At 45.7% G+C, this 19321-nt stretch overlaps 1 protein-coding gene across 2 annotated transcripts in view; it reads right to left on the minus strand.

Annotated features, from left to right (window-relative positions):
* Window positions 1–1772: 1772 nt before the first annotated feature.
* rgl1 (ral guanine nucleotide dissociation stimulator-like 1) overlaps window positions 1773–19321 on the minus strand; it is a 23652-nt gene continuing 6103 nt past the window's right edge. Inside the window, exons 1-18 of one of the 2 annotated variants that reach the window (XM_062395121.1) lie at window positions 14360–14540; window positions 11831–11941; window positions 9637–9845; window positions 9406–9480; window positions 9055–9245; window positions 8829–8953; window positions 8444–8659; window positions 8263–8366; window positions 8019–8103; window positions 7288–7377; window positions 6891–6977; window positions 6559–6591; window positions 6315–6436; window positions 5861–5950; window positions 5510–5696; window positions 4150–4401; window positions 3947–4061; window positions 1773–3556 (exon numbers count right to left, since the gene is read on the minus strand). In XM_062395121.1, coding sequence (XP_062251105.1) covers window positions 3369–3556; window positions 3947–4061; window positions 4150–4401; window positions 5510–5696; window positions 5861–5950; window positions 6315–6436; window positions 6559–6591; window positions 6891–6977; window positions 7288–7377; window positions 8019–8103; window positions 8263–8366; window positions 8444–8659; window positions 8829–8953; window positions 9055–9245; window positions 9406–9480; window positions 9637–9845; window positions 11831–11941; window positions 14360–14404 — 2325 coding nt within the window. In that variant the 5' untranslated portion in view covers window positions 14405–14540 and the 3' untranslated portion in view covers window positions 1773–3368. Of the gene's footprint in view, window positions 3557–3946; window positions 4062–4149; window positions 4402–5509; window positions 5697–5860; window positions 5951–6314; window positions 6437–6558; window positions 6592–6890; window positions 6978–7287; window positions 7378–8018; window positions 8104–8262; window positions 8367–8443; window positions 8660–8828; window positions 8954–9054; window positions 9246–9405; window positions 9481–9636; window positions 9846–11830; window positions 11942–14359; window positions 14541–19321 lie in introns of those variants that run through there. The other variant, XM_062395120.1, reaches the window with a different exon arrangement.

The raw sequence follows: 19321 nt of genomic DNA on the forward strand, positions 1-19321 counted from the left end.
GATGATATGAGAATAGTGCAGAGTTGACAGATGTCACAAAGTATGATGTGGCAGCAGACCAACGTGGCTTTAAGCAAAACACAATTTCCTATTTCCAACTTCAGTGTTGTGTTGCATTATTTATTTCAGGTCGGGCAGAAGGCCTGCTGAGTTTATTACTTGCTTGTGTTTCTCATAACTCGTAAGGGAACCTTTTACTCTGTACAGCTCTCACTAACAGAATTACCTATTGTCTTCTTTGTGTAGCTATCAAATTATCAGACAGGGATTATACTGTATAAACTGAACAAGCAATGTCCTCATTATTGTTATATGTAGCTGATGTTGGGTTTATTTGTCCAGTTGGTGAGAGACCATCCATCTGTGCGTGTACGGCTGTAACACGAGGCTCACTGTAATGAACCAGCTCGTCAAATGTGCACTCCCACGGGAGAAGAAGCCTTTTGTTGCTCTCAAGTAAGCACTTAATGCAGAGCAGCCACCTGTTGACGCTCAATAACAAACAACGTCAGTGCCTGAGTGAAAATCTGAGTGCCTTGAAATCAAATTCAATAAAAAAGCTGAAGGTGATTTAAAGGCCTCGTCTTTACCCACTATCTGTGAAATCGATAAAACAAAAATGTGTACAAATTAAATGGAATAAAGACCTGATGACAGCAGCCAAAGACACTGGTATTGGAAAATAAAGAAATTCGTTCCTCATTATAAATAAGGCAGGGAGGAACCAGTGTTTTCACGTCAACAACTTATATCCGAGTAAAACCTCTGAGTCCTAAGGAGGCAAAACAAGGATTGATCCTTCCATCCTTCATCCATCCTTCATCCATCCTTCATCCATTCTTCATCCATCCTTCATCCATCCTTCATCCATCCTTCATCCATCTATTCATTATCTGTACCACTTCTCCTTAGAGAGTCACAGGGGGAGCTGGAGCCAATCCCAGCTGACCTTGGGCGAGAGGCGGGGTTCACCTTGGACTAGTCGCCATTGTATCACTGGGCCAACATACAGAGACAAACAACCAGTCACACTCACCTTCACACCTACCGTTCAATTTAGAGTCTCCCACTAACCTAACCCTAATCTGCATGTCTTTGGACTGTGGCAGGAAGCCGGAGTACCCAGATCAATCCCACGCAAACATGGAGTGAACATGCAACACACAGCGAGTGGTGCTCAATCCCAAATTTTACGGAATAAACTTTAAATTATTTTGTTTGACTAGCAAGGCAAACTTCACTTCAGGAAAAGAAGGTTATGACTGCTGCACTTAAGTCAGCACAAATGTCTTCCACTCAGCAAAGTGACTTGGGCTGCGTCCAGAACAGCCTCTGGTCCTCTCATCGACAATGTCAATCCGGACAGGGACGAGCATGTTGTCCATCAGGATACAAGGGTAAACTGACAGAGGCCGAGCGCTGCAGCCTTCATTCAGCCACGGCTGCACAGGGAACATGGGAAGAGCTTTGTTTGGTAGAATACATGTACGTTAAAAATGTAATTTGAATCAACCGCTAAACTGAATTGTATTTAAATAAGACTGGAATAATCACATGTTAAAAATCACATGATAGAGGGTGTTTATCAGTTTACCCAAACTCAATGTGGGTGACCATCTGTGAGACTGTTTTTGGGAGCAAATTTATCTATTGGGATAATACAATGCAATTAGCTCTTTAATACATGATGGAAATTGATTGTTAAAGGGCTTTGGTTGTGAGGAGCAGGATTTTGAATTCTATTCTGAAATCAAAAACACACAGGACAATCATTATAATAATGATAATAATTTATTTATTCAGGTAGAAGAAAGGTCTTTGGCACTGAAGAACACAGGAGCTGGGGGGGGGATGTTTGGAAATGAAGTGCTGCATGGAGACAAGACGATCGGGCCGACAGCGAAACTGCTCATTGTGATATCAACTGAGGAGCCTGAACTGGTTGCACCAAATCAGGGCACAGTAGAGTGACGCACAGTAGAGTGACATGTGCAGCGTTAACCTGCACATGTGAACGGCTGATGGAGTGTTGGTGATGTGGTGCTGGAAATAAGGGGTTTGACCATGAGACAAATAAAGAGGGGTTTTACTGCATAAGGAGGCTTCTGTGAGTATAATGAGCTGAAGAGGTAAATAATTTCCAATTGCATCACAGTAAAAATTTGCACTGGCTAAAACATGACACTTTCTGAATTCAACAACATTTAAAATCCTCCATCAGTCTCCAATCTGGCTTCAATTCTGGCCTGAAATGTGTAATAAAAACATATAAAAAATACAAAAAAATAGTAATTCATTCATTTTTGTGAAGAGGGACAAAGCCACTCATTCTTATGTATTCACATCTCCGACCAACTGACAAGTGCAGCTCTGTAGTTCATATAATGAAGGGCAGAGAGGTACGAGTGTGCATCAGTTTGACACAATGTGCACGGTGCTTTCCATTTCAGTGCGACACTTCCTTCATTTCCTCTCCTGTCCGCCTGTTCTTCTTTTTTTCTTCAAACAAGCACAAGTGAGTACAGCAGCACAAATTGCATCTCAGCGCCCTGAAGACAGGGCTGGTAAGGCCATTGCGTGGAGGACTTGTTAAAACCAAGTACTGGAACCAATCAGAACGAGCGCAAAACAACGCAGCATTCTTCACACAGCTCACAATATGAGAGGGGCTGAATTCACTGTGCACACTGTGCACAGGGCAGACATGGCGGGTCCACATGTCCAACTAGGGGGAAATAATGACATCACAGCTCCTGTCAATCAGTTCATCAATATCATTCAGATCACTGTCAGAGGTCTACTCAGTCATCAATAAAGGCAACAGGACTGAAAACTCAGTCAATCTCTTCTTCTGATCCGCCTTCTCTTTCTGCTTTCATCACTCTTCTTTAACTAGAACAGTTATTACTCAGCTACACAGGCGTCACAGGACAAGAAGAAGAACATTTCAGAATACTGTTGGAGGTCAGGAGTTTGGCTGCTCCCACATGTGCAAAAAATCTGTCGTCGTAAAGAGCAAATGCCACTAGGGGTTGCTGTATCACTCTATCACAGGCATCACTAGTAAAATTAAGCATAGTCCCACTGGCACAGCAGTCCAATACACATCCAAGGTCTATTTTAAGGCAGGGGGCAAAGGGATGGCACTGTTCAATGAGGATCAAAATAAGAGTCCTGTTGAAGCTCCTTCAAAAGTCTTACAGCTCATTGGGATCAATCTGTTGCTTGTGGAAAATCCTGCATTGCTTCCTCAAGTCCATTTTGTTCTGCAGAGGCTCCCGTAACCCAACCCCTAATATCCACCTCATGCCCTCTGTGTTGTCCTGGGTCAGGGGTATAAGGGCAAACTGCTGGGCCACACAGTCCCGTCACAGCGTGACTTTGCTGAGTCGAAGCGAGAGGCTGGAGCGGTGCTGGGTCCGCGGGAGCGTGGAGCTGCACCGGCTTCGCAGCTGGACTGGCCGACCCGCTGTGCCCCGCACCCGCAGCAGGAAGTCGAAGTTAGCTGAGGTGTTCATGGCGTAAAAGACGTTGGCGTTGTCTGGGATCACCAGCTCTGTTGGACATAACAGAGGACAAAGGTCAGTCATAAGAGCGAGTGTAATGCTATTAGTAAGAAATAAATTGGTGGCCGATTCAGTTTGGTGCATTAAGTTTGTAAAACAGCTGATCAGTGAAATATTACCATCTACCTACTAATTCCATAAAACATTGGTCTGTTATTATGATGAATTGCTTACATTTGTTTTGCTTCATAGAGCAGCAACAACGTTTGCTGAACCTAAATCCTTATACTGTCTATGAAAGATGTAATCTGAGTAACAAGGCTTCACACAGTTTTAAAAAGAGACCTCTCGTTGATCACCCAAGATTTTTGATGAACCTCAGAGGATCCAGCAGGAGGAAAAATAAGAAGCTTCAATTTGACAGCAGACCCGTGTTTTACCTCTCTCCTCAGAGATGACTTGTACCAGCTCGTATCCTTCCCCCGGCTCCACCTCCAGGTTGTGCTTCGCCATCGCTCTGGAAATGACGGCTCGGGTCTTGTCTTGATTGGTCAACTATTTAAAGGATGGAAAGAAAATGAAGTCATACAGGGTTTAACGAAAAACAGTGTTACACAATCAACACAAACACTAATTTACTCACCAGGATGCTTTTGTAGAGATTCCCGTTGCCGTGCTCCAGACTGACTCGTATGATGCAGGCGTCCTGGGCCTGGGTGTTATACGTTGGGGTTTGGCTCGGGGAACTGGGGGACAGGGGCGTGAGCGAGAGGGAGCGCCGGTGGGTGCAGGCGGGCCCCGGCAGGGAGGGAGAGGCCGGGGTCATGGAGACACTGGCTGTCGACGAGCTGGTGTCCATGGAGTGGAGTGAATTACAAGAGGAGGATTCTGAAAGCTGAGGAGACGAGAGGGGGGTCACATACAGAGAGATGGAAACTAAACTCATAAATCATTTTAACAATCTGATGTGCAGCTATTTTAGGCATCAGTAGAAAAAAATGTCCCTGAAACAATTCTTGTTTCTTTATCTTATTCTTCACAAATGAATTTCTTTTTTACAACTAAAAGAACATTTCGGAGAGTGCATATCTCCAGCAACAGTTCCCTGAAACCACATTCAAATGTTACACTATAGATCCAGATTTATTTGGATCTGCACCAAATGACTTAGACATAGCAAGCAGTCCCCTCAACTTGTTTATTTTCATTATGGTCTATGAACTATTCTCTGAGAAATAAAACAAATCATAGATCTGCCCCCTGATCTGGACCTACTTTAAAATGAAATGGGTTCTTTTGCGACCCATAACTCACCCTTCCAGGTTTCATGATTAGTGAACAGTAGGTTTTTGCATAATATTGCTTAAAATATAACCAACTAACAAACAGACATACAGGGGTGAAACTTATCCTTCTTGGTGGAAGTAAAAAATTGGGAAATATCTAATATTTCCTTTAGAGATGTGTCTTTTGTGATTAGCATGTGTCACAAGTTTATGTTCGGACGAATTAATTCAACAACTGATCTTCATCTTCCTCACCAGAATCATCTAGAGGCAGAATAGGTTCAGGGTGTTGGATCATCTATTATTAAAACATTATATTTCCAGAAAGGACATCATTTTTTTTAAGTCTGAAGCTGAGCCCACTTTCACCTCTAACTTTAACAAAAAGCAGAACTACAGATATTCAGTATATATAATGTTAGGTTTCCTGTGTTGGGCAAGTTTGGTGGTTATGTAAATGACTCTGTTAATATATTTTATTAAGGTTTTAAACTCAACACAATCTTTACTCTTCTTTCTGTTTAATCTATTAGATCCAGTCTGGGACCATTAATCAACAGATAAAGATTATAAATGAACCAGCATTAATTCTACAGCCTACTTTGATCTGTTGGCTCCAGTCTAGTCTTACGGGGGCAAACTAAAATTAGGATCAAATGATTAGTACAAAGGAAGAAGATTAATAATAATTGATTAATGTTATATGTCACCACCCACCTTGTTTTGCTGGGAGTCCGAGGTGTGAGTCGTGGGCGTGAGACCTTCACTGTCTGAGGGGCTGCTGGAGTCACTGGAGGACACACTGACGGAGTCCATGCTCTCCCCTGAGCTGCCAGTAGGAGGCGATCGCGGCATCTCTCTGACCGGGGAATGGGCCGAGTTATTGTCTGGCCCAAGAAACAGCCTGAGAGGAAGAGGGACACAATTATCAGACAATAAAAGTAAATAGGTCACAGACAAGCAGGGCATGAATATAAGAGTGAGACACGTCCGAGCCAAGGAAAAGTATCTTCAACTCAATATGATCCATTCACAGTAGAATGAACATCTATGCTATGATGTACTCACAGGCTGAGTCTCTTCACCATGCTTTTTCGAGGTTTGGGTGAAGTCGGACTGCTGTCGCCAAGGCCCTCGATCTCACAGGACAGAGAGTAGCTGCAAAAAAAAGAACATGAATAATGCAACTTAACATTATGAACCGTTATCGAATCATGTGCTCAGTGGCTTTAGGAACGGTGTAATCTCAGAAGGGTTAAATAAAAAAGAGAAAGTCTAAGGAGAAAAACGAAAAGAGTGAGAAAGGGAGAGAGGTCACAGAGTAAAGACAACAAGTACGAGGGGTCGGTGGGGAGTGAAGACGTGACATAAGAACAGCAGGGAGAGGCGAGGACAACGTGGAGAAAGAAGCTTCCATTGTGCGTTTCTCAACAATGGCTCCAACAGACCATGACCTCACACTCTTATGCGCTCATTATCTGATGGGTAATGGTGCGATCGCGAGAGAGAAAGTGCTCGTTACCTCTCCTCCTCGCTGAGCTGGGGGCGGTTTTTAAACCAGCGCAGGAAGCTGGGCTCCGCAAACAGACAGTAGCTGTTACAGGCCGACTGAAGCAGCTTGATCTGAGCGATCAGCTCAAACTCCTGCAGAGACGGAGAGAGAAAACCACCTTCGTTAGATTTGGGTCTGACGAGCTCATCGTGTGATAACTGTCATACATATAACCCTGTGGGGGGGGGGGGGGGTGGACTGCAGCTGCACTCACCCTGCGTCTCTTCTCGAAGTTGATCAGACCACCCTGCGGAGGACACAAAGAGCACGCTGTCAGAGCCCGAACATCACATACCAGCGGCCGCTTAGACAAACAGCATTAGGTGGGCCACTCCGAAAATGGGCCGACAAAATTCCCCACACTCACACGGAAACTTAGACCCCAGTTCTCTGACGGTGGTAACACAGACAGACTCTAGGATCTGCTGAGTTGTGTAAGCTCTACACACACACACACACCCTTTCGATTATCGAAAGGCGCACACAGCTGCTAACAGGCGCACACACACACACTCAGCAGGTGTTGGGGGAGTTGTTTTTTCCTACCTCCACTAGGTCCGGCAGGGCCGTGTCCAACATGGTCAGGTCGGTAAGAAACGTCCCCAAGTATGGTATCGTTCCTTGCATTGCTCCCTGTGAGGAAAGAGTTATTCAATTACTTTAACAACCGAGTAAATTCACTGCGATGCCACATAATAAAGTCCGAGATTTATTTCCACTGCGAGAGGGCGAGGAGAGCTTGTAAATCACAACAGAGGCTTAATTCAAGTACAGCACAAAGTGCATTGGGTAAACAATGTTAACCACGTGGCTTCATCCTACTGGAGCGGCTTGGGCTCACTTTGCAGTACACTGCTTTGGAGGAATGTGTTGTTTGAAATGACAGAGCTCTGAAAAGACATCCATTTGTCTGGCACTGGTTGTTAAAGCACTTTTGTCTCACCATCTCCCTCTGCAGCAGGAGTCTCTTGTGGGTGCGTTTCTGGTGCTCCTTGGCGCAGCTCTCCAGACTGGCAAACTTTGAAGTGCCTTCCTGTGGGGCGAACAGAGAAAAAGGGCTTCAGCGCTCGAGATTCTAGCGAGGGAACGAGCAAATGTTTCCAGGATTTTTTACAGATCAAAAGCCGGGAACATCTACAAAGTTTAAACTTTTTTCTTTTTTTTTTTCAGAAAATGCTGAGTCTACAACTGCTTTTTTTAGACAGGGGCTCCAGCAAGCGAACAGATTTATCCTTTCACATATGAACAATGCAGCGGGAGCTTGTCCGTGTCCGACACAGTCACAACAACAGGAACATGTCAGATACATTCAGGGAAGGGGTGGAGCCTGGGCAGAGCATGCAGGACATGGCGTATACATTTTGCTGCGGAGCTCATTTGTTTTTGTTTATCTTTGTATGCCCTTATAGCCAAAGCTCTAAAACCTGGTTGTTTTTCCAAGTTGACATCTTCGTTGGCTTCGATCTCTTTATCATCCTCATATATTTGGATTGCTTTAGTTGTTTTAATTCCATTATATATATATCACTCAGACTGGCAGAAACATTTGGAGAAAATGTCCAGATCACCTGACTTGAACATTTTCGTTCTTACATACCACCCCTCCAGAAGATTTCTGAAAGCAGCGTATATTCAAGCTTCAGATTCCTCAGACATGATAAAGGGAGAACTCACCCTCATGAGTAGCTCTCTGCTCGTCAGGTAGTTGTTGTGGTCGGAGAAAATGTCCGACAGCTCCTCAAACGTCTGCATGCTGTCTCTGCATCGAACACAGACTCAGGTTAGTTTAGGATTGCGTAAAGGACAGCAGCTAAAACACATAAACACTGAGGAGACCCTGTTGAATTCTGCCAAAACACTGATTCTTCTACCGGAACCCACTGAGATTATCTGCATAGTTGAGAAATTGGGGGCTTACTTGTGCACACAGGCCCATACTCTTTTCAGCCTGTACAGAGGATTGGACTGCAGTGCCGACACAATGGCTCGTAGGGATGAGAAGTTTTTGCGTATTCGACATTCCTGTAACAGAAGATCACAAGGTCAGTCAGGAATCCACTGTTGTTTCTGAAGGTTTGAAATTGTGTGTTTCATCCCACCTGAGCGATGTCGATCCAGCGCTGGATGACCCGCGCTCTGACGTGCGGCCGGATCTGTTTGTGTTTGAGCACGGTGCTGACCACGCAGGCCGCCACGGCGTTGAACTGGGTGATGGTGGCCCGGACGCTGGGGGCACTGTGCTTGTTGTGCTTCTTATCCCTCTGAGACCAGATGGAGCCCAGGCAGTGGTGGGGCACAACCTTTTTAAACAGCAGCTGGAGCAGGAAAAACACGCTGACGTTAGTGGGACACCACTGTAACAACATTGCAGGGATGTAACCGGCGATGTAACACGCACACACACACACACACACACACACACACACACACACACACACACACTGCCTCCCCTCCCCTGTGTCCAGCACATTTCCCTCCACTCACTGCGTCCATGTAGGTCAGCTGCTCGGCCACCAGGTCCGCATCAAACGACAGGAAGTCCTCCTGGACCTCGATCTCCACTTCCTCCTCTTCCCCCAGGCAGAAAGAGCTGTTGCCATGGAAGCCAGCTGAAAGCAGGTAAACAGGGTTGATTTGGAATTCACTACCTGAGATGAAAATCTAAAGCTCCACTGTGGAGAATCGAAATAAAAGATGATTCGTTAGTCACCATCAGAGTCGTCCATGCCAGCCTCACTCTGCAGCTGCTCCAGCAGACCCTGTGCCCGTCTCAGGGCCTCGGACCCGGGCAGGGTCATGCGCAGGTAGTCCATCAGCCTGTGCAGAGAGGGGTACTCGGGAGGCTCCTGGAAGTCTTCAGGACACTGGTCCAGCCAGGCACGCAGGATGGAGGCCAAGGCACTGTGGAGACCGCAGGGAAAGGTTTGAGTTTAGAGAGCAGGCGGTGACAGGAGAACAGCTTAGATACATTAGAAATACTGCAGCTAACAACAATACAACGATAGAGGACTGTCTATATGAAATTAACAGAGATGTGTGTATATATAGAAATGTAGCTCACTTCCTGATGGCTCCTCTGCTTTCAGATCCTCGACATCTGTCTGTCTCTTGTTCATTTTCCTCAGTGCATCCATATCTGCAGCAGAGAATGAGGAGAATGCATAATTAAATACATATAAACAAATATTCATATACAGTATATATATATATATATATTTTATATATATGAACCACAACAATGTAAAGTCAGTACGTTATTTGTGGATTTCTAAAACACCTCACTCGTGCCTACCTGTCTAGCAGGAGGCGCAGCACAGTCTGTGTGCTGGTGAAGGCTCTGTACGTGGACAGGAAGATGGAGGTGTAGGTGAGGTCGTTGTCTCCAAATGCCGTCAGCAGCGTCTCCACCAGTCGCTCCAGCGTTCCCGCGCGGATGCTGCGGATCTTGCAGGTTTCCAGCTGGCTCACCGTGTGGCCGGGAGGCAGACGATCCCCCTCCGCCTGAACACGGATATTTGTACACAGTTAAATAAGGTTTTACAGTGACTGCCAACACTCTGTGTTTTGGGCTTGGAGTGCATGTAGTTCATTGCCTCCGCCATGTTTTCATGGAAGGATTAGCACAAAACTTGGTGAAAGGTTACAAATTGAAATTAAAGTTTGGTTCCGATTTGGATCAGTAGCAGGATTTATTTTCACTTTCTTTGCGATACAGAGCAATTTATGACAGTTCCGTAGAATTCCCCTGGATCTTGATGAAACATTTAGGGAACTGATATCTATGACTGTCTGAAATGTGGTGCAGCTTGATTGCATGAATTTAGGATGGACCGTTGGTGGAGGTAAGCAGGTGACATCCTATTTCGTTGATTCATTCCTGTGATGTGCATTCACTTGACATCTGAGAACAGGTAAGCTCCAAACTGTTAAACAACAGGAGTCAGACAATTCAATGATAGGAGTGAGACAATTTAATGGAGGACCAAGTGAATGAATGGAGAGCAGAGGCAGTGAGGACAACAGTGACCTATATTTAATTCTCAGTTGTCCAGATGTATCCGACGATTATGCTTTCTTGTCTGTGAGGAAACCCACTGAGCCGAGCTACACAGCGAGCAGAGAGGGAGTGGAGGGCGAGGTGGCAGAGACACGGAAAGAGAGAAAGAGAGAGAGAGAGACCTTGGTAAAGTTAGCTGACTACAACAGGAAACGCTCCAATCTGCTTTTAATCACAGCGGGCCCCTCCTCCACCGTCCCTCCAGACAGAGAGGAGGACGGCAGCAGAGCCAAGTTCCCCCAACAAAACCCCGCTGATAGCAGCTCAGGACGCGGCACAGACATGATTATTCATCTGTGCGTGGTGGCCCACCGTGCACTCACACAGATGGGGAATTTACAAAACATTAAACTCTACCAATTCTGAAACCGAATCCGCTAATTACTACACACATTGTAAACAATACACAGAGCACAGGCCTGTAATCCCACTGATTGTAATTGCTGTTATTCGCTGACAATTGACTGTTTGGAGTAAATACGCTGATGGGATTGCTGCTGCTGCTGCTGTAGAAAGTAGCCATGTTGTTTTAATTAGCTGGAGTGGAGCTGGAGAGATCTATCGCTGTCAATACATCAATACAGTCTTGAAGCCTCCGAGCTAGTTCTTCTCTCATGAGTCGGGCCCCAACCGCCGAACACTGAGTGACAAACCTTTTTTTTTTTTTAAATCCTCGTAAACACAGCGAAACCTCATATATCCGACTTTCTGTTAACTCCTGCATTCGTGTAGTTGTTGCAGTGAAAACCGGGGATAATACCTCTAATTGGCCCTTCAGTGTAGTATAATAATACACTGCGTAACATCTTATTATGCTGATATAAACAGCGCAGAGGAGGAAACAGTAATGCCTCATATGTGCTGAAAAAAAAACTGCACAACTCAAGGGAAAACTTTTAATACCCCAGCTTTTTTTTTTTTGACATAGCAGCATTTCATGAAACACCGCCGTACAAAGGAGCGAGCCGTTTCAATGTTGGCAGCCGGAGAAGTCAGGAAATCACATGCTTTGGCTGAACAGCCCCGGTCTGGGGAAGCTGTTGATTTTCAGCGTGCAGTGTAAAAGGTGTAGTCTGAACTGAGAGATTTACAGCTCGGATGTTAGACCAACAACAGCCCCGGTGGAGCACAGGGCTGAGAGACGGCCCTCGGTTGAAAGACGCAGTCTGTCTCAAACAATAGAGATTAGCTTTTTTTCTTTTATTAAGCTCTGGAGGATGCACACAACTCATTGGGTTGTTTTCCTAATCCATCTGCACGTGATAAGTTCCAGATTAGAACCTGTTCCACTATAAATAAACCTGTGGGGTTTACCATTTTTATCACAACGGGTTTGAGAAAGTGGGAAAAAGGTTTTGTTTAATCCGTTTCACCGGGGCTCAGCATCAGCTGTGTCACAGTGTGAGACGTCAGTGAGGCCTCTACTCACCCCCAGCCATCTTGCTCCCTTGTTGGCCGCCTGCTGAATCTGAACCCTCTTCAGTGTCACATTGTAGATGGCTCCTTCCTCAACTTCCTCCCCCCAGTCCTGCACCGAGCTCTGCGAGGAGTGAGGGAGAAAAGATTATTAGGACACCTCCAGAGGAGAGGAATAAAACAAATACACAACAAATTCCTGCTCGCTGCGGAGCTATAACTTCAACAGCACATGTGATTTTGATAGGATTTTGCCCTGTTGGAAACCTTAGTTAGGAAAGCAGACCGAAGAATGAGAAAACACAACCGCAGCAGTCACACAAACTAGGTAGAGAGGAACTGAGATGTTGTAAAACATCAAGAATGACCGACTCCCCAACCCCCACCAATGCTGCTCGCCTGGCCTCCCTCCCTCCCTCCCTCCTTCCCTCCCCATCTTTACTCCCCTCTATTAATCCTTATCCATCTCCTTCACCGTGTCTCTCTGGAGCTAAAGTCAGAGCTGACTCAAAAAACTTGAGATAAGAACCAGAATGGATGAACCGCGCCGAAATATGCACGGAAAATGTTTCTCTGCTGATATGTCTCCGTCTGTTGTCTCAGCCTAATTACACCAGCCAAGAGAGTTTGATTACAAATCGGCGTCTCCAGAGCTCAACCACGCTAAAATCAACTTGTCAGACTAAATGGATTTGAGCTCAAGTGGCAGCAGAGGACCCATATGTGGTGAGTATGTCTTTGGTTGTAAATCACTGATAAACAGCCGAGCGCACAAACAAATAGACTGGGAGCGGAGAGAAGTCAAAATACAAATCTCAGGCTCAGGGAGAGCGCGAGAGCAAACAGGAGATCTGCTGAGACATCAACAGACGCAGACAAAAACAGAGACAGGGAGACAGCGAAGGAGAGGGACTGGCCAAACAGAAACAACCACGCGTGCAGTATTAAGGCCAAGTCCTCACACACATACACACACACACACACACACACACACACACACACACATGCACTCAGGCAGCATCCGCCAAGATCACTCTCACTTGTCCCCACTTTCATTGGCACAGTCTCAATGGCAAAGTCCGAAGCCTCTGCCCAAACAGAAGGGGATGCCAGAAAAGAGGTCAAAGGTCAAAGTCGGCATTAACAGGCTGAATGGACCGTCCTGGAGGCCTGGTGGCACTCAGCCATGACTCGGCCGTGTTTGGGTTTGAACAGAAAACATGTCCTGCAGAATTGAAAAGAAGGTCCTCAGACTGAAAACACAAAGATAGAAAGGAAGAGGAGGAGTAAAAGACGGAGGATTTTAACAGGAGTTGACAGGTGAAATGGGACGGCATGTCTGTGTCTTTGCAGGTCGGATGCTGTATTTGTCTGAAACATGTGTGTCCCAGCGTCCTGTGTGTACGGTCAGCAACATGCAGCCTCTCTATCTGCTGCTTGCTTCAGCTGTTGCTGGCTGGCCGGCTGGATGGATGGCTGGCGCAGAGACAAATAAATACATCAGTGCATGAGTCATGCAGTCCACACACTCCCAAAACAATAGCGGGAGGTCTCGGTGCTGGCCGGGCCCCTGAGTTCACAGTCTGCACACACACACACACACACACAGCCTGCCATAGAGATGTTTTTCAGAGCAGGGTTTAAAAGGGAGAAGCTGTGCTGACTCTGTGCACCAAAGCTTGGTCTGATTTCAGCTTGGAAACCAAAACAGTCACATATTTCCATTCACCGGAATATGGAGCAATCAGAAACAATAGGGAGCAGCTACAGAGCCCATCAGATGAGGCTGGGTGAGGTGTAAACAGGGGAGGACATGTTTACTCTGTATCCTCCCACAGAAGATGCTCCAAAAATAAGTGCACAGCGGGACACTGCATGGAGGCCACAGATGCACGGAGGACCCTATCTCAGCTCATGCATTAGAGCTAATCTGCCTATCAGCCCATTAGATGTGTGTGAAACAATACTGCTGAGATAACAACAGCAGCCGAGTTCAGTCTTTTGGGCGCAGATCTGTTGGCTTTTGTGCTTTTCTCGGCTGGACGCAGCTGGGAGCCGCGGAGAGAGACAGTGATGGCCCCGGGGCTCGTCAATTGTTCCCACTCTATTTCACTGCAGGCCCCCAGACAAAAGTTTTCATATCCCCCATCAGGGAGGGGAAACTCCAGATCGAGTCCATACACTGGTGCAGCAGAGGAGAGCGTTTTTCATTATTAGTAATTTTTACGCACGTTTCCAAAACTTTACGCACCAACTTCACAATGAAACCGAGGTTCAAATCTGGTTTAGATGATTAACACTCAGTGTTCAACAGTTCCCCGCTTTCCCCTCCTCCTCAGGCTCCTCCGCTCTCCCCCTTTATCCGCTACTTTCCCAAGCCTACAGACACCCCCTCCTTTCTCCCCCCCACCCACCCCCCCTTTAACCTCCCTCCCTCTCCCCCCTCTCCTCAAAACCACAAGCTCAACAACAGAGCGCACAGGATGGAAAACCACGAGAATTTCTTTTCTTTCTTTGATGTTGTTGCTTTTTTTTTTTTTACCATTTTAGTTTTCCAGGCGAACTTCATGGTGAGCGTTTCTCTCATGATCCGAGGACAGCATCAGAGCTCGGGGGGTAATCCGACAAGGAAAAGAAGAAGACGTGTTCCTCTTTTAAAGATCTGGGTCCTCCTGCACCCCAACCGCACTCTCGGTCTGCTTCTCTTTGACTGTCACTCTCCCCTCTTCTACTGCGTATCTAAACCAAACCCCTCCTCCTCCCCCTCCTCCTGCTTCTGCTCTCACTCACAACAGTCCCGTTAGAACTCCTCCTCCTCCTCTTTCGGCTCGACTCTCGTCAGATTGACAACAACGTGCGCGCTCTGACGCGCGGCTGAGAGCTGTTTGCGCAACACGACAGATCCATCAATCTGTTTCATATAAAGTTTTTTGGGGTGTAAACACCTTTCCTTATTTCTCGAAATGAAATGGACACACATCTTTACGATAACTTGTAAAGTTTATTACGAGACAAAAGTTACATTTAAATAGTTTATTTTATTAGTAAAGAAACGTTGATTTTAGTAATTTACCAGTCAATTTACCAGTTACTAATTTAGTGATTTAACAATCTAATTTGACTCGATCTTCAGAAAAGAATGGTTTACAACACATGTACAGTGTTGAAACACACAATGAAAATGATCGTTGGCTTGCCTAATTATTACAGACATCATTCGGTGTTTGCATGCTTCATTGATCTTTTTTATTCACAATCACTTTAAATCAAGATCCATGAATTATTCCCTGGGAAAATGATGAAAATGATCCACACCTCATCCTTCCACCAAGTTTCATGGTTACCTGTTCTGTTGTTTTTGTGTAATCTTGCTCACAAACACACAACTCAATTATTCTTTGTTTTGTATAATGTCTGAATGAAAAAAAGAGGCTTTGACTGTCTGAGTTGCACAAATTAGTCAGAATCTCGAAATTGATTCAGGTCAAAATCTCTTTGTTTGTGCAGATCCCCAGACACCCACTTCATTTGACTATCAGATGTAGATTTGCTGTGATTATACCGCCATCACTTACCCTGAGAGGGTGAAGTGACGTGCTGGGGGACCTATAGCCGTCCTGTGTGTGAAGCAGCTGCGGCCTTACAAACCCTGCGTGGGACAATACAAGGAAGACTGTGGATGCCGTCACTCGTACTGTGTATTGTCAGAGACGGGAGGGGAGAATGGGCCGAGTGTGTGAGAACGGACAACACTGTTCCACTGTGAATGTGCCTGCACATATACTCAGTCTGCCCACTTGTGTGAATAAAGGGGAAGATATGAATCAAACCCTGACTTTGTGAGGGTTCTTTTTCTACAGAGTTGTATCATAATCATGAATCAACTGCGGTTCATACATTTACATTTCCAATCGGTCAGATGATCAAATACAATGTCAGAAGACAACAATAAGAACTTTATGACAACCAATGTTTCCGGGATCAGTGGGAGATCTGCTGCCACCCACTGTTCAAGTGTGTGTGTGTGTGTGTGTGTGTGTGTGTACGTGATATGACTACCCACTCGTCTTGCTCCCATAACACCAACATGTAACTCCAGCATCACACAGCGTCACCGAAAGTCACGCACACACACACAAATACTGATGCACCCACAAACACACACAAAAAGACGCCCAAATGGCCCCATTACCCCCGCCTCATCTTAGCTGAGAGTGCACCAAAGGGCCAGGGAAGCCTTTTCTCTGTCAGCGATCAAACTGTATGTTTTATCAGCTCTCCTGGACTGGCTCCAGTTCCCAGGCCAAGCTGCCCCGGTGTCCACCAGGGTCTCTGGAGCTCTGGGAAGCCCGGAGGGGCAGTGGGAAGGTTGTGGCCCTGTGCGACCCCCAGCTCTGCCCCAGGGGGATTGGAGTGTTGGTCTCACAGTGGGAGTGATGTCATCGCTCAGGGAAAACCAGAGGTCTGACTAATGGGACAGATGCTGCCCTAGCTGATGGACGAGCAGATGAGTGCACAAGTTCAACTTGAGATGTCAAGTCCAGAATCATCATTTGTTGAGTTTCAGAGCAAAAGGTGAAAATAAGAAATATCAAAACCAATGTTCGATTAATTTAAATTTGAATTGTATGCAACAACTCACAACAAGCATTATCACCAACTTCTAAGGTCAAAACCTAAACAAATGATAGAGAAACCCAAGAGTTTTTATCTTAATTAACATTAACATAAAATTGTTTAATATCTGAAATTAATCAATAATATCTGAAGCTGATCTAAGTTGTTTCCAACAGTACATCCCTCATGTACCTGTAATAATTGTACGTGACACATGAATCTGATGGACCAACTTAAAAAATTGCCTCAATTGCTAAAACACTAACTAATTACCTTCAACTTCATGTCAACAAATATATTCACAATTACTGAAGTTGATTTGAGAAGAGGTAACTCCTCTGTGTTTAACCGATTGAAGTTCATTTTTGGGGTTATAAGAAAATAAAAGAAGTTTAATTGTCTTACTAATATATCTCTACAGCTATCAAATAAATGAAATGTCATGGACTAGTAGAGCTATAAAATGCAAGTACATCTGAGTTTAGTGCAAGATTACCTCTAGCCTGAATGCAACAGCGTATAACATGTAAATGATCGCCGTCTTCATGTTTCTATGGTTGAAAGGCTAATAGATAATGCACATGATGTCCCTGCACTACAGTACAGGACAATCCTTACTCCAAGTTCTCCTTCCATGGAAGACGAATGACGCAATCACCCTTAGGAAAGCCCTCGATGAGGATGGAGCAGTTTTTCTTTGTTTATGATGGGTTCCTGCCATCACTGGACTTCCTAAATCAGCTCTTAATTCTCTCTGTTCCACAAAGTCCGAACAGGGAACTGCACTGATTTACAAAGGGGACAAAAACAGGAGGAGCACTGCTCGCTCTGTTATTGCACCAGTGTGGGGAAAAAACACACATTCCAGGAAATCTCCCACTTCCTGCCCACGGCCTCCTGACTCCAGCGAGGCTGCTGTCCTCATACCTGACTGGCTGCCGAGCCTCTCTGGCCCGGAGCGTGCTCATAAAAGCAGACCAATAAGAAAGCGGAGGAGAGGAGGAATAAGGAGATTCCTTATAGAAGCAGATAGAGCTGGAGAAACATTGCAGTTCACCATGGTGAAAAAAATAAAGGGAGGACAACGAATGAGAGGGTCATGGGTTTAATGTCTCAGTGTTTACGTCAGAGATAAGACGGTTGTGCAGTCAAGACAGCACATAAGACACCATTGAGATTAACTTGAAAGGACATTATCTCTGCCTGTGAGTGTGCGAGGAGGAGACGGAGACAGACAGGAAAGAGTTCACAGCACAGTCAGAGAGGATCCACACTGGATGAGAGACAAGCATGAGGCCGCCGGGCCATCCTGTGCTGGCTTCCACAGAAAGACTGATTTCACATTTCGGAGCAGAACAGAGACACACTCCTTTCCCCTCCCTGCTGCAGACACACACACAGAGCAGAGGAGACTCATCGTTTCAAGCAGCGGGAGGAGTATCAGCTGTGACAGCTGCAAACATCTCCAGTGGAAAGTTGTTGCGTAAAATGAAGAGGTTCTTTTCTGTCACTATATGAGAACAAAATGTGCCAGTGCATCCGCAGGCGGCCTCTTTACAAATGTTTTTAGGTCATGTTTGTGTCTAAGTGTGTGTTCTTGTACTATACTTGTTCTTTTACTTCTTTGTCAGGACCATTTTGACTTTAAGACCTTTTACATTTTTTGATCGCTCGTCACTTTCATTGAACTGTTTGGGGGTTAAGACTTTGATTTAGGGTTCAGGTGGGAATAAGGTTGGTGCCAGGCAAATGTTTACGTCTATGAATGACCTCACACAAAATAGAGGGATGTATGTGTGTGTTTGTGTTTGTGTTTGTGGGTGTGTATGGGGGGGTTGCAGGGTCAAATATTCTTATCACACTTGGCGTTTCCCCGTATGTTGTTTTTGTGTGGTTTAGCAGCAGTTTTGTGTTTCCACAGCATACTGCCCAGTAGAGGGCAGAGTTCATGAACCACTGGGGGGTTTGTCCAGAGTCAGCAGAGATCTTAACCAGACCAGGCCACAGCAGTGAAACCCCCAAGAGGGCTGGATTTATGTTTCAGGGTCAGGATGATCAGCTAGAACTCAATAAACCAAACCATGAGACACTGTGAATAACTGGAATCGGTTCGGTTAAGAGTCGGCAGTGCACTCCAGTGGTGAAACCGGTAACAACAGAGATGGATAAGGACGCGTCAGGTCGTCTCCCACGACACACACAGCTGCATTTTCTTTATTTTTTTTTCCCCCTTTCTGCTTCTGTCTCTTCATCGCTCTACTGAAGCCTTTGTTCACCACATTAAAAAGTCTGTCTGCCTCTCTCTCCCTCTGCACTTATGTCATATCCCTGCTTCTCACATCTATTGTCCTGGCTGTTGTGGAGCTATCCCTCCCTCTCTCTCTCTCTCTCTCTCCCTGTGTGTGGACTGGTGACATCATTGGTTTCCAGTAAAGTCCAGAGCTGAAGACAAGAGACCCCTCCTCCTCCTCCCCCTCCTCCACCTCCTCCGCACTTCACATCAAGACTAAAAAGCAACACACATCAAGGAAAAAGCCTTGTTCGGGTCAAGTGCTGCTTTAAGTTTGATTAGTATTAAATTTAGCAAATCATGATTAGACTGCATGAAATTAACAACGGCCTCCATATGGGTTCAGCCGGTCCCTTCCGCTAAATCGAGGTTAATCCACTGAAGGTGTTTACAGGTGCCTTAGGACGAGTTACGATAAATCGGACCAGACAACACAAGACACACACACACACACACACACACAGAGAGAGAGCCCCTCCCCTGTCATGGGGGCCCCTGTACCCTGACCCCCCTCGAGATCTAAGCCTCGCTTAGCCTTGAATGAATCGGTCTGGACTGGCTCGGTTTGTCTGTCTGACCCCTCCCCAGCTAATGAGA

The sequence above is a fragment of the Platichthys flesus genome, chromosome 9, assembly GCF_949316205.1.
Source record: "Platichthys flesus chromosome 9, fPlaFle2.1, whole genome shotgun sequence".
Classification (NCBI taxonomy): domain Eukaryota; kingdom Metazoa; phylum Chordata; class Actinopteri; order Pleuronectiformes; family Pleuronectidae; genus Platichthys; species Platichthys flesus.